Source organism: Aspergillus vadensis (genome assembly GCF_003184925.1).
Source record: "Aspergillus vadensis CBS 113365 unplaced genomic scaffold BO88scaffold_4, whole genome shotgun sequence".
NCBI classification, from domain to species: domain Eukaryota; kingdom Fungi; phylum Ascomycota; class Eurotiomycetes; order Eurotiales; family Aspergillaceae; genus Aspergillus; species Aspergillus vadensis.
This window is the reverse complement of record NW_020292042.1, coordinates 1,313,170-1,326,351: the sequence shown is the minus strand read 5'-3', so window position 1 is coordinate 1,326,351 and position 13,182 is coordinate 1,313,170. Positions and strand designations below refer to the sequence as shown.

The window sequence follows — 13,182 nt, the reverse complement described above, 5'->3', positions numbered from 1 at the left end:
CGCCCAGATACATGCAAGATCCAAACACATGACCGCCCATAAATCAGTACCAGTAGCAAAAAGAGCAACGCAGAGCAAGCAACACAACAAACAAATTCAAGACAAGCAGGTATAAACATACGATACAATCCATGTCGCTTCAAAAGAGGTATAAAGGTAAAGGGGGTATGATGGTATCCCACAAAGCAATCACACATGAAAACGCTCCTCCATCTACAGCGGATACAGCTGCTCCTTCGTCTTCTGGCTGATCGGCCCAATCTCCTGCATTGCCTGCATGTCCTCCAGCACTTCGTTGAACGTGTCCTGGATTCCCGCTGCCACCTTGCTCCGATTCCATTCTCCCCGCGTCTGCCATAGGTAGTCCATCAGGTTCGTGTTGATCTGCTCTAGCTGCTCCACGCTGCAGCCGCTCGTCCGCTGTGTGAGCTGCTCGTGCAGCTTCTGCACGTATTCCAGGTCCAGCGTTATTTTCGGCGACAGATCCTCATTATTCAGCAGCGACTGCATTCCCGCCGGCACATGCGCTGCCGGCTTGTTTGGATGGTCGAACAGGGGTACCGGTGGCTGAGCCCGTGGCTGCGAGTGCGCCGGGCCATTTTCCAGTGGCGCCATGTCGGCAGCCGGTCGGGGCGACGGCTGGCTGCTGTCTCCCTGTTGCGTATCCGGAAGGTGTTCCTCCTGCGATACCCGGTCCGGGTACTGCGTGAGATCAGGAAAGTCGTGTCGCATCCCTTGAGTGGCCACCGGACTCTGCGTGTACGGATTTGGCACTGAGGACTGCTCAGATGATTTCTTGTCCGACGTCGTCTGTGTCGTCGATGCCTCGTTAGTGTACTCGTGAGGCTGAGATCCGGGCGCCATGGGCGTCATGGGGCCCTTCTGCGAGAAGCTTGAAATTCCCGACTCCCGGCGCACCTGCTGCGATGGCGCTGTGTGTGAATAGGGAGGTTTGGGCTGTGCCGACGGACCAAACGAACTCGTCTGTGTTTCCTTTTCGGCAGAGTGATCCGAGTTGGTCATGTAAGTATCACCATCACCATCCGGGCGGTCCTCATGCGAGCCGTTACTGGTGAGCGCATGCGTACTGAGGTCGTTCAGGTCCGAACCGCCCCCGGTATGGTAGCCATTAGTGATGAAACTCACTGTCGATCGACGGGTAGGCGTCACCGGTCGGGCCGTCTCCTTCGGACCAAAATCCGGGAACGTCTCCCCTAGGACCACCGGCCCGCTGGAAGGACCCGACTCTGTGTTGCCGTGCGGGACTCGGTTTACCGCCGCGCGACCGATCAGGCCTGCCTCCTCTTCTTCCGCCGCCTTGCGCGCCTTTTCAATGGCAAGTTTCTCTCTCTCCAGTTCTCGCACGTAGACCCCTTCGCATTCCGTCACCAGAGCGGGCTCAGTTTGCTCGATGGTAGCAATATCCACCTCGACATTGGACAACAGTTCATTAGCGCGCAGCAGCCTTTCCTGCTCCCCTAGCTGCCGGGCGTCCTTAGCGAGCCTCTTAATGTCTGCCAAGAAGTCCTTGGGCCGCTTGTAGTACCCGTTGGAGAGCCGCTTCTCGATGGTGACTATCTCGAGGTTGTAGAAGAATTTGCCCGACACGGCCTCGCGCAAGCCAGGCACTCCATTCTTGTCGAAGGCTTTCTCAAACGGCCGGAAGGTGGTGCGCTGTTCAATCGGTAGATCACTTGTCACAATGTTCGGGTCTTCCTCCTCCCAAAGGTAGCGAATCTGAGATTCATCGATCACGCCAGTGCGGAACCGCTTGTACTTCTTGATTTGATCCATAATAGGCTGGATGCGGATCTTAAGTAGGTTGAGAGTTTGGTGGTCTTTCTTTTTCTGCGCCTTGAGCTGCTCCTTGGAGAGGGGGGTTGCTGGCTTAGGGGGCGGCGGGGGCGCAACTTCCAACGTCTCCAGCTCTCTCTTCTTCCGATTCTCCGGGTCGGGCAGGTGTGCAGGTGATGCCTTGACGTAGTCAATCACTTTAGTAAAGTATTCATAGCGTGCCTCGCTACCTGGCGCTCTGAGATCGTAAAAGTTCTTCTTCGAATACCCAAACAAGTTCCGCAGCACACCGTTGTCCATATCCTCACCTGCCGACTCCTGAACGCCTAATAGCAGCACAGGATCGGTCGGAGGAACTGACCGCAGTAAACCCAGGAACGTAGACATCACGGCCGGGCCGACGGTATCAGTCCAAGCCTGGATGTTTGGGATGTAGATTACACTCGGCTTGTGCCTTTTGACTTCGGCGAAAAGCTGGATGACGGCAGCCTCCGGTGACCGAGTCGAGTCGCTGAGCAGGGTAGGGAGATCGAACGCTTGAACATGGAGCCCCTCGAAATGGTGCAAAAGGGCGCCGGCCAGATACTGCTGGCCCATTCCTAGCGGCCCGCGGAGCAGCATGCGCGGACGGAATACCCGGGACCGATCAAACTCCTGTTGCATTTGTTCGCGCTGGAAGCTCCCTGATCCTTCCGGTTCCTCAAACTGCGCCTCTTCTAGCGCTGTAAGTCTCTTTCGCTGCGGCAAGATCAAAGACAACAAATTCTTGATCTCTGTGAGAGGCGTGCGCAGCAAAGGCTCGACCGAGGGAGGCAGGGGTGATGCACCCGACGATGTTGATCGTTCCGACGACGGGACCATCTTCTTGATCGCTAACATGAAGTCCTTGGGGGTCACTTCGATGGTTTTCGGGTCGATGAGTAGCTTCTGGTTAGACTTGTAGATTTGGGGGTATCGTCGTTGCACTGCATTGAGGGCTGCCTCTGTGCAGAGGGCACGAAGATCAGCACCTCCATAGCCCTTGGTGATCTCCGCCAGCTCATCCTTGATGGGGCCAGGCAGCGGTGGATCCCAGCCCTTGGTGTGGATGTCCAGGATAGAACGTCGGCCATCCTTGTTGGGCAGAGGAAAGTAGAATTCGCGATCGAAACGACCAGGGCGTCGAAGTGCTGGGTCAATTGAGTCGGGACGGTTCGTGGCGCCAATGACGATGACTTGTCCACGTCCATCCATACCATCCATCAACGCCAGAAGAGTGGATACAATCGAGGCATGGATTTGTTCCTGCTTACTTGACCGTACAGGTGCCAATCCTGAGAGTGAAGTTAGCTTTCAGTACTTTCCTGACCAAAAGGGGCGTTACTTACCATCGATTTCGTCGAAGAAGATAATACTAGGCTGTGTCTTTCGAGCCTCTTCGAAGAGCAACCGAAGTTGTCGCTCCGCCTCACCCACCCATTTACTTAACGCGTCGGCACCCTTGCGCATGTAGAAGGTCACCTTACGGCCATTTGAGCTGACACTGTTCGCCAATGCTCGGGCGAGCAGCGTCTTACCAGTTCCGGGAGGACCATGGAAAAGCACTCCTCGCGGAGGTACGATGTGGAAGCGTTGGAAAATCTCTGGATATAGTAGCGGCAGCGACACCATTTCCTTCAACTGGTCGATGTGGCCCTGTAAGCCACCAACGCTGTCGAAGTTGACACTCATGTCCACACCCAACGGGTCAGCATCAGCCAGTGTCTGCTTGTCTTTGACTTTGCCGAGATTTGCAGGCGTTCCGGCGTGGCCCTGGGCTGCATCGGCGCTGTGAGTCTGCGTACCCAAGAGGCCGGCACCAGGCTGCGCAGGGCCCGAGATGGAACCCCCTGCACCACCCTTGGGGTGCTGCATAACCTCGTCATCACTGCTATCGCTGTCTACCCCACCCGTAGCAGCCGGTGCGCCTGGGGGCCCCAAGATGGCAGACGGCCCGCCGCCTCCGAATGGCCCATACGTGGGAAACAGGGTGCGCTGCCAACTGTTGCCGCCGCCTCCCCGGCCGCGGCGTGAAGGGGATTCATTGACTTCGTTCTCGGCCTCCTCAATGGGCAGGATCAGATCAGGCCGGATGATGCGGTAGTCAACGTCCTTGCGACTGCGGCGAGGCTTCTCGTAAACAATCTCCTGTTGTACTCGCCGACGAGGACGACCGCCGCGAAGATCCTCCAATTCCTCTGCGAGCTCCTCCGCGATGTCAGCACCCGCTTCGGACTGTCCCCGAGATCGGGATGCGCGCTTGCGGAGACCCGGGCGACGGCCGGCGGTGCTGTCCTCATCCTCCTCATGGGCCTGACTTCCCTTGCGTGGTGAAGCTTGCGACTTCCCAGACTGCGAGATCTCGTCGTCGTCATTAGACTCCTCTTCCTCGGGCTCGAAATCACTCTCCTCGTCGTCTTGGCGTTTTCGTTGTGAACTTTTTGGCTTCTTTCGACTGGAACGGCGCGGGTGTGCAGCCTCGTCTTCCTCCGGCTGCTCGGCCTCGTCGTCTGCCTGCTGGCTGCGGTTGGGTCGATTCCTCCTTCGTGTCGTCGGGCCCTCATCCTCGTCATCGTTGTCGTCATCGTCGCCACCGTCCTCCTTTGCATCGCCATTCTCAGACTCTGGAACGAACCCTTCATCATCTGCTGTGGTTGTCTCTTGTCCCTCGCCTGCTGCAGGCGGCATGCCGTCCTCGAAGCTGATCTGAACATCGCTTTCCATAATTTCGAGTTGAGAGCCTTTGACCTCCATGGTGGTCTCATCGACCATCTCTTCATCCTCCTGCTTCGGCTGCAGCTCCTCCTCCTCCTCATCGAGCACCGGGGCCCGCTTCGAGCCACGGGAACCCCGACGCCGCTCTAGCTCAGGGCTCCGTGTGGTTCCTCGTTCGACGGTCTCCATATGTCGTCCGGACGTCGTTAGGGCGTGGAAATCCTCCGATGGATCCCGCGTGCGCCGAGTGACCCGGCGGGGGCCCTGAAAGTTTTGTTTCAAGGCATCACCGACCTTCAGGGTGACCACCGTACTCTTGCGTTTCTGGGGCGAGGCTTTAGGGCGTTCGTCATCGTCCGTATCGTCGTCTTCGATGCTGCTGGATTCGGGTTCGTTGTAGAGGGGACGGTTCGTAGCGGCCCGGCGAGCGACTAAACCGCGAGCGTTGCGTTGAGCGTTGATATCATCGTCCTCTTCTTCGGACTCGGCGAATGAAAGGTCCTCGGCCTCGTCGAAGATCTCGTCATCGGAGATGATGTCGTCGTCGGAATCGCGACGGGCCCTTTTCTTGACGGGCTTGGACTTCTTCTTGGATTTGGTTCGAGAGGCGGAGCGTCGAGATGAGCGCACGGGATGATCGCTGTAGTCGTCATCGTCCGAGTCGGACTTGTTGGCCAACTCCTCAATGGAGCGCTTAGCACGAGGCATGATGCCGCGCCAGACAGGGGATCTTTTGCGAATTGCCATGTTAGTAAAATGAACAAGACGAGGAAGTGATGGGTTAGCGAGCAGAGGATGAAGAGAAGGATGTAGAAAGTAGAGAAGATACAAGAAGCACGAGGGCGATGGAGCGTGGAGTTGAAGCCAAAGATGGAGAAGATGTCCCGCCGCGGCGATTAAACGGCGGAGAAGAATGACAGTGGCACTTACAGAGGCCAATGTGAATAGAGAATGAAATGGAGGATGAAAAGGCCCGTTGCAAACCGACAGGAAAGGCCGGTAGAAGAGGAAGCAAAACTCGATTACACTCACTCGGACAGACACACACAGAGCGAGCGATGGAGAGGTCTCTCACTCAACGAGCGACGATGGTGGTAGATTCTCAGGCAAACCCACAATGGAAGCAGGATTCAACGGCCATCAATCATAAATGAAGAGGGGAAACAGACGCCGTGAATGATACAACACGAGGGGAGGAGAGGGAGTGGGAGGGAAGAAAGGAAATAAAAAATAGAAGACGACGGCGAAGCGCAATGCGCCAGAAGCAAGAGGAGAGAGAGAAAGGCAGGGAAATGAAATGAACGGAGCGAGGCTCACGGACTGACCAACCGGAAGGGACGCGTCGCATGCAAGCTGCTCAGCACAGGGGGAGGGGATTGGATCCCCGATGGAGAGGAGGGAAGAAAAAACAAAAAGGACAAATGAATGAATGAAGAAAAAAAAAAGAATCTCCAAAGTGGTCAAAGTGATGGATAAATCCACCGGGGGGGAAGAAGACGATGGATAGATCAAGAGACCGGAGATGCTCACAGCAGCAACAAGCAGTGAGAGAGACACAAGAGAAGCAGCAGCTGAACTGCGCGGGCAATTCAGTCCCCGGTCACTGGCCTCAGGCCACTACCCACCCGTCCCCGAGTGGTTACTAACCAGCAACCAGTTCCTAATGTAGTCTAGCGTAGCCGCCAATCCATGACTGTGCGCACCACAAACCAAACAAGTATCAGCCCTTTTCCATTCTATCTTCGCTATTTCTCCCGTCCTGTTTCCCCCCCGTTCCTTTCATCAACAACATTCAACCCCCTCCCATACCCCAAACAACAAACCTCCTTATTTCACCTCTACATAGACTCAAAATAATACAAAACTAAAATATCTCCTCAAACTAAACAATATTATCTACAACCTTTCCAATAATGACCCATCAAAAATCCAAAAATCTTCTTTCAAGATGAATTCATAAAAAAACATAGTAGATCTTGAACCAACATCTCAGCCCCATAATGTGCCTAGATAGTCAAAAAATAAAAATAGTAAGCCCACGATTTTTTCCCCACGAAGCTTATCGCCCTTAAACTCCTTGCCCTGCCCCTCCCCGCGTGTTCTCGACTTTCGCCTCTCGCTTGATATCATGTGACTGTTTGGCCGAAGGCATCGCTGAGTCAGCACGGTCCGTCTCATCGCCGGAAAGCAACTTTCAACTTGCGGAGATACATTTAATATCTACTACATAAACACAAATATCATATATATTGTCAGTTATACCTTATCTAATATCTACCATTGATATTCATGAAAATGCTCTCCCGTTCCTTCACCCCTCTTCTTCTCCGCTCCCGGATCCCCATCACTCAGCGGGCCTCTCTGTCCACCTCTACTGCCAGATGGAGCCAGGACTCGTCATCATCCAGTGCTTATAGAGAGGGAGTCAGTATACCAAGCTATCTATTCATCCATCAATTAATTCAATGCTAATTCATGCAACCAGATGGCCCGCTACAAACTCTTCGTGAGTCCCTTTGCCAAGGTCTTTCTCGGTGCCATCTTCACCTATCAGGTCATTCACTGGACATGGCTGAAGTTGGAGATGGATGAGTCTAAGGCGGAGAAGAATAGTAAGTTTGATTCTATTTCTTTTCTTTTACTCTTTTTAAGGAATGAAGGGCATTCGTAGCTGATCAATTGGTTCAGAGGAGGTGGAGGCGCTGGAGAAGAAGGCTAAGGAATTGACCGGCGCGCAAAAATAAGCGTTTTGATCGCCTCATTCAACTGGTTTATTATTTGTGTCTTGGAGTGTATATATACCCCTATCTTAGTCTTATATATTGTCTATGTGGAGTGCTTGTAGTAGTGGTAATAGTAGTAGTCTTGCTCTTGAGTCTTTGATTGTTGGCATGCGTGTCTTCGTTATATATGTGTGTGTATCCTAGCGCTATAAAAAACAAAGCAAATGATGTGAATGGACGTGGCTAAAGTTACATGCCCCCCTTATCTGTCATGAAGATCCTCCAACCATACTATCCTCATCAATACTGTAAAAGTGGCGGAGCACCGCTTAGTCCGTGCCAAGTTATTGCATCCCCTCGTGCGAGGCTAGGCCAATACAATAAGCCGAGCTGCCTTTGTGAGGCAACCGAGTCGGCTGCATGGTGTCGTCACCACGATAGAACGATCCCCATGAGGAATCCAGTCTCGACCGTTTGTCCAGACCCGCCATCTGTGCGGCATCTCTGTGAGGGTTCGTTGGAGACTGCAGCGCCGGAAATTTCCGCTTCCGCAAATTCGACGATTGAGGGTAAGAATTAGACTGACTGTGTTGCAATGAGTCGGTCTCGGGCGTCGGTTCCTCGTCGATCGCCATCAAGTCATCCTGCAGTGGCTCGTGCTCGCCAGCGCATTCGCTGCTCACGGATTCGTCATCGCTGATTTCATCCATGGCCGGCTCACTCTCATACCCGTTGCCGTCGGCCCGTTGTTTCTTGATCTCTTCCCGCTCTTGACTCTTGGTTAGATGTCCAGAGGGGAGGAGCCAGTCTTCCACGCGCCCGCCTTTCTTAAAATGCTCGACATCGATGTGGTTATATCGTTCGTTCCAGGCGCCCACTCCCTGTGTCTTCAGGGGTAGCAGGACCCGGCAGAACCCGCACCAGTAGTGTGAGGGACGTGGGTCACCGTCGCGGTTGATCCGATTATTGCATAGAGACGCCCGAACCTCGTCGTCGTCGGTTTCGTGATGCTTCTTCAGGTGCTGGACGTATATCTCCTGACGGTAGAATAGGCGCGCACACGGGAGACCCTCTTGCGTGGCATCGGGTTGGGTGCACCGCCAACACTGCGCGTGGAAATGCTGGGAGTTTTCGTGACGTTTCCAATCGGCCTTGCTGCCGAAGGTTTTGTTACACTTGGAGAATGTGCACCCGTATGGCCGTTCGTGGCGCTTCTTATGCTTCCTTTCAAAACCACTCCGTCAGCAAAGACCCGGCTGATATTGAAAGAAACACCAAGGCTCACTTACTTCATCTCACATCGCAGACGTGTCCGCTTCGTGCAAAATTCACATTGAATCCAGCCCTTCTTCTCACGGTCTTCATCCGGAGTGGCTTGGGAAGGGGCGTGGCTGGAGCCAGACGGCCCGGAAAGACGATCAAGGGCGGCGGACAAGATCCTTTGTAGCATATCGCGCTTGCGGTCCGACAGCTCCACATTCTGGTCGACAATTTCGTCTCCTGACTCCGATTGCTGGCTTCGTCTTCGCTCGTTGGTGTTCATGGCCTTTGTCATCGCATTGATCATGTTGACTGCAGCTTCGTTGACCATGTCGTCCATCTTTCCGTTTCTGGCGGTGTCGAGTTGGGCGGGTAGAGGGACCTTTTGGTCCAACGAAGATTCCAGGTTGAGAGCTCTCAGAGCGGGCAGCTCGCTAGGGAGTGGCTTTGCAATCGGCGGTTGGACCGATGCAGCGTCAGCACTACGGTCGTTGTACTCTTCATTCATTCGCATGACGGTATCTGGTGTGAGGGTTTCAGGAGACGGAAATCCCCTATCGACGCTAACTGGTGAGGCCGAAGAGCCTTGAATTGTATCTTTCGCAATACTCTCGGACTGGGAGACTGGCTCGGCCTGTAGGGTTGGCGCTTCTTCCGACAGGGAATCAATGAAAGAGGACCCCAGCTCCTGCGGCTTCACGCAGGTTTCATACCACTCATGCGACCTAGATAACATGTTAATGTCTCCATCTTGTAGCCGATACGCAGAGTGTTCAAGTGACTTACCTCCGTAGCAGCTCCTCAACGTCCTCGTCACTGTGCATACGAGCAAGATGTTGACGAAAGTTGTCCAATCGAGGCCATTTCTTATTCCGGCGTGGGCAGTTGTGTCCGAAGCACATGTAGAGGACCTTCGGTCCTCGCTCCGGCTCCTGCTTGTGAACACACTTCTTGTGACGAGCAAGGTCGTTGATGGTACCGAACCCCTCTTTGCGGGTGCAGTTCGGCTCGTCGCACTTGAAGAGCTTCTTGTGTCTGGCTTCGTGTTTCCTGTGACAGTCAGCTTCCTAGCCCTTTCACTGAAGCAAGCACCTAAGGGAACGCACCTCTTGTCGGAAGGACACTTGCCGGTCCATTGACAACCAGGGTAGTCGCACTTGATCACGTCCTGGCACAACAAGGACGGAGAGTCCAACGCATCCATGGCGTCACCATATGGGGCGGTGTTGAGGTCGAGTGCGGATACTCTATCATCCTGCTCATGGTCGAGAGGTGCCAGGAATGGGCTGCAGGCCGACTCAAGGGCGTATGATGCAGCCACAGAGCGTGTGGTGCAGCCCTGCGTACTATATCCGGAGTCGGACAAATGGATACCGGTATACTGACTGCCAGCCTCGGAGGGGGTGCTGTGATGTCCACTTGATGACCGGCGATCGAGGCCGTAGACTTGGTGCGAACGCGGGACAACGAACGCAGCGGGATAGATGGGCCCACCTGTCACTTGGAGCGGGTTCCACGCCTCTTGGTCGTTTCTCCATCGTGTCAGCGGAGGATAGGCGGAGGCATCGAACAGCTGGGGGAGGGGAGAGGATGTTTGCTTGTGATACAGTGACCATGGTTGAAGAATGGATGGATGACTAGGATGAGGAATGGCTGGTTCGGATGCGAATTGGAAGCCCAAGAATGACGCCGGATCGCCCAGCGTGAGGTCGGACGGGGACAGCCCGTCGGATGAGAGGTCGACCTGCGAAGAACCTGATGTAGGCACTGCCCGAGTGCCCATGATGCCTTGAAGGATATCACTGGAGTTGTCCCAGGGCTTGCTGGGATCGGATGTCTGTGTCACCAAGAGTCAGCTCTGGCCCGTCTCTTGGCCGGCCGGGCATGTACATATATCCCGCCCGCCGGTGCATGACTGAATATTCAGGGGGGGGGGGGGGAATAAACAAAAAGAAACCTGCAACATACACTCATGATGTGTGTGATAATGGCCGGATGAAGCAGATCCTACAGGAGTAAGCTCATCCGCTTTCTCGGTGTGTTATTGGCGAGTGGGAAGATAGCCTCTGGCGAGACGGGAGGAGAGGGCGGACACTGGGAGGTTTATCATATAGCAAGAGGGGACGAAGCCCGTCGTGAGGGAACCGATCGGGTTCTAAACCGAGACGGCGATGATGAGCCACAACGCTCCTATGATGATCAGTTTCCTTTTCCCTATCGGGGTGGAATCGTTGGGTTAGGAGATTGTCGAGCACCGGGTCCCAGCTGAGAAGATGGAAATGATAGAGAGCCGGTAGATCGGCCGCGTATCACTAGAAGGAATAATATATTGGGAGACAAGAGGAGGAGGGAGAAGGAAGAGGGAGGGGAGAATCAGCCGTGGTCGGCGACCAGAAAGACACCTGGGCTAAAACAAAAGCAGGAAAAGAAAGGGAGGAGAGTGAAAATCAGCCGGATGAGCGACCGATGAACCGGAGAAAAAGAAATGGGAGGAGAAAGAGACGAGCAGAAGAGGAGGAGAAGAAGAAAAAAAAAAATCACAAAAAAAGCAAGACAGCGAAAGAGGGGGAACGATAGGAAGAGCGACTGGAACTAAGCATGCAAGAAGACGAGGAGCAGCAGCAGCACAAGCAAGCAGTAAGCGAATAGTTGGATGGGGAACAATGGCAAAGTGGATGGAAAATACGCAGGCCGAGGAGGAGGAGGAAAAAGGAAATAATGCAGTTCAGAAAAAAAAATAAAATGAAATAGAAAAAATGAATAATAATTAAGAATAAATAAATATACGTACCGAATAATTAAAACATTACTGTACGGAGTAAGAATAAAATCAAATAAATAAATACTGACAGAGAACAGACGACAGGCCGGAAAAAGCAAAACTGGAGAGAGAGACCGAGAGAGAGAGAGAGAGAGAGAGAGAGGATCGACCGAGGATCTCCATTACAAACCCTCAAAATGCCTCCCCCCCACGCGATAACGTGTCGAGGTGAGGGAGGAATTGAGTCAACAATCCAGAAAAAGAGGCATCCCAGGGCCCCATCAGACGCTCTGACAGGACGAGCTAATCGAAGCGGATGGTCATGGCATGTCCCACGTCAAGGTCTCCGCAAGCTGGCATTGCTGGAGAAGAGGAGGCCAGAAGGAATGCCACGCCGATCATCCTTAGTTAATGCTCATCTCATCCTTCCATCCACTGGGTCTTCCTGCTGCAGGTCTTTTGGCTAGCACTTTCAATTGCGCTTCCCCGATCGATCGAGCCCAGCAGACCAGAGAGGAGTGCGGTGACAGGTTGAGACTCTACAGTATGTGGATCGAAGCTGGGGGAAGGGAAAAAGCTGCTGGAGAACTGGAGCCGGTCTAGAGAGGCCGGTGGACTCCATCCCGTTAAGCATCCAAGCTAGTCCAGACGGACCTGTCAGAGCCAGTAAGCCGACCCACGGTACAAGACTCGATAGATCCTCTTTCCGATAGGCTGGGTCGATAGGAGTGGATGGATGGATAGATTGATTGATTGACTGATGGAGAGAGATTGATGGATGGATGGATGGATGGATGGAGACTGGCAAGGACCAGCTATCGTCCATCCTCTACCGGCCCTCAGGATCCGATCGAGATGCGATCCCAACGGGCGACACAAGGACCCTCTGGACCCATGGATGATGGTTTGATAGATAATAGGAAGAGGAAGAATAATCCGACAGACTAGACTTCTCGCTAGTAATGGGCTGTATTGACTTCGGCGCAATTATTCTCAGCCATCATCATTCCTCATCGTCGTTCTCTCCCTCTTGCCCCCCACGGGTAGTAGTTGTCGTTCTGAATTTCTTTTTCTTTACTTCTACCATTTTCGTATTGCTCTTTTCTCTTCTTTTCTTCTCTGTTTTTTCTTCGGTTTTCTTTTATTCCGTATTTTTTGCTTTTTATTTTTCTTTCGCTGTCGTCAACTTGTTGCTTTTGCCCCTTTCAGCTTTACTACCACCTGGCTGGGGCAGGATCATCCTTGTTCTGCGCATCTCCTCGGAGCCTCCCTCCATCTCTCGTATTTAGGCACTCAAGTGATACTATCCGGCATCACTAGCAGCTCGACGGGAAGGGGAAACAAAGTCACAGACAGCCCGAATTTCGGACTGTCCACTCTGCGTCCTCCCCGGAGCAGGCTATACTCGGTCGAGTAATCAGTCACTCCAAATGAATTGGTGGGAAAGCAGAGGGGGTAAGGGGAAAGGGAAGGGAAGGTAAGAAAAAAGAGAGTAGAAGCCCTCGTATGTAAGGTGGTTGAGCGATCATCACGCGGCCGCAGCTCCATTGGCTGCAGGCTCATCGCCAGGGGAAGAAATCCGGTTCAACAAAAGACGGGGCGAACCTTTTTCCCTCGCGGAGAGCCGGACTAAAAGTCACTAACGGGGGCTGTGTCAGTAAGGAGGGCCCCCGATAAGCCGTTCTTCGTGAAGTGACAGCCTGGGTCAATACCCGCTTGATCAATCTTCTCGCTTGAAATCTTCATTGTCTCTGTCGCTCTCTTCCCTTTCCCGCTATTATCCACCCTGTTTAGGTTTCGCGTCTTCCATCGCCCCCCCCTCATCCATCCCCGGCGAGTGATCAGTGAAGACTCCGATCGAGAGGGTAGGGTAGGGTAGCGAACCCTTCACCCGCGTCCCGGACGATCCCT

The 13,182-nt window shown here is 53.6% G+C and overlaps 3 protein-coding genes across 3 annotated transcripts; 1 reads left to right on the top strand and 2 right to left on the bottom strand.

The window, feature by feature from the left end:
* Positions 1 to 213: 213 nt before the first annotated feature.
* On the bottom strand, positions 214 to 5,274 carry BO88DRAFT_334095 (chromatin segregase YTA7; the record flags this gene model as incomplete). Its single annotated transcript, XM_025702787.1, has 2 exons — positions 214 to 3,107; positions 3,162 to 5,274. The coding sequence occupies 2 exons, from the start codon at positions 5,272 to 5,274 to the stop codon at positions 214 to 216; spliced, it is 5,007 nt and encodes a 1,668-aa protein (XP_025566179.1).
* A 1,473-nt stretch (positions 5,275 to 6,747) lies between these two features.
* Positions 6,748 to 7,487, top strand: BO88DRAFT_402612 (uncharacterized protein). Its single transcript, XM_025706143.1, has 3 exons — positions 6,748 to 6,951; positions 7,013 to 7,139; positions 7,216 to 7,487. The coding sequence occupies exons 1-3, from the start codon at positions 6,823 to 6,825 to the stop codon at positions 7,269 to 7,271; spliced, it is 312 nt and encodes a 103-aa protein (XP_025566178.1). The 5' UTR covers positions 6,748 to 6,822; the 3' UTR covers positions 7,272 to 7,487.
* BO88DRAFT_212397 (putative C2H2 finger domain protein) lies at positions 7,397 to 10,392 on the bottom strand. Its single transcript, XM_025701941.1, has 4 exons — positions 9,617 to 10,392; positions 9,297 to 9,560; positions 8,540 to 9,235; positions 7,397 to 8,474 (listed from the first exon to the last, which is right to left on the bottom strand). Exons 1-4 carry the CDS (start codon positions 10,291 to 10,293, stop codon positions 7,595 to 7,597), a joined length of 2,517 nt encoding a protein of 838 aa, XP_025566177.1. The 5' UTR covers positions 10,294 to 10,392; the 3' UTR covers positions 7,397 to 7,594.
* Positions 10,393 to 13,182: the final 2,790 nt, after the last annotated feature.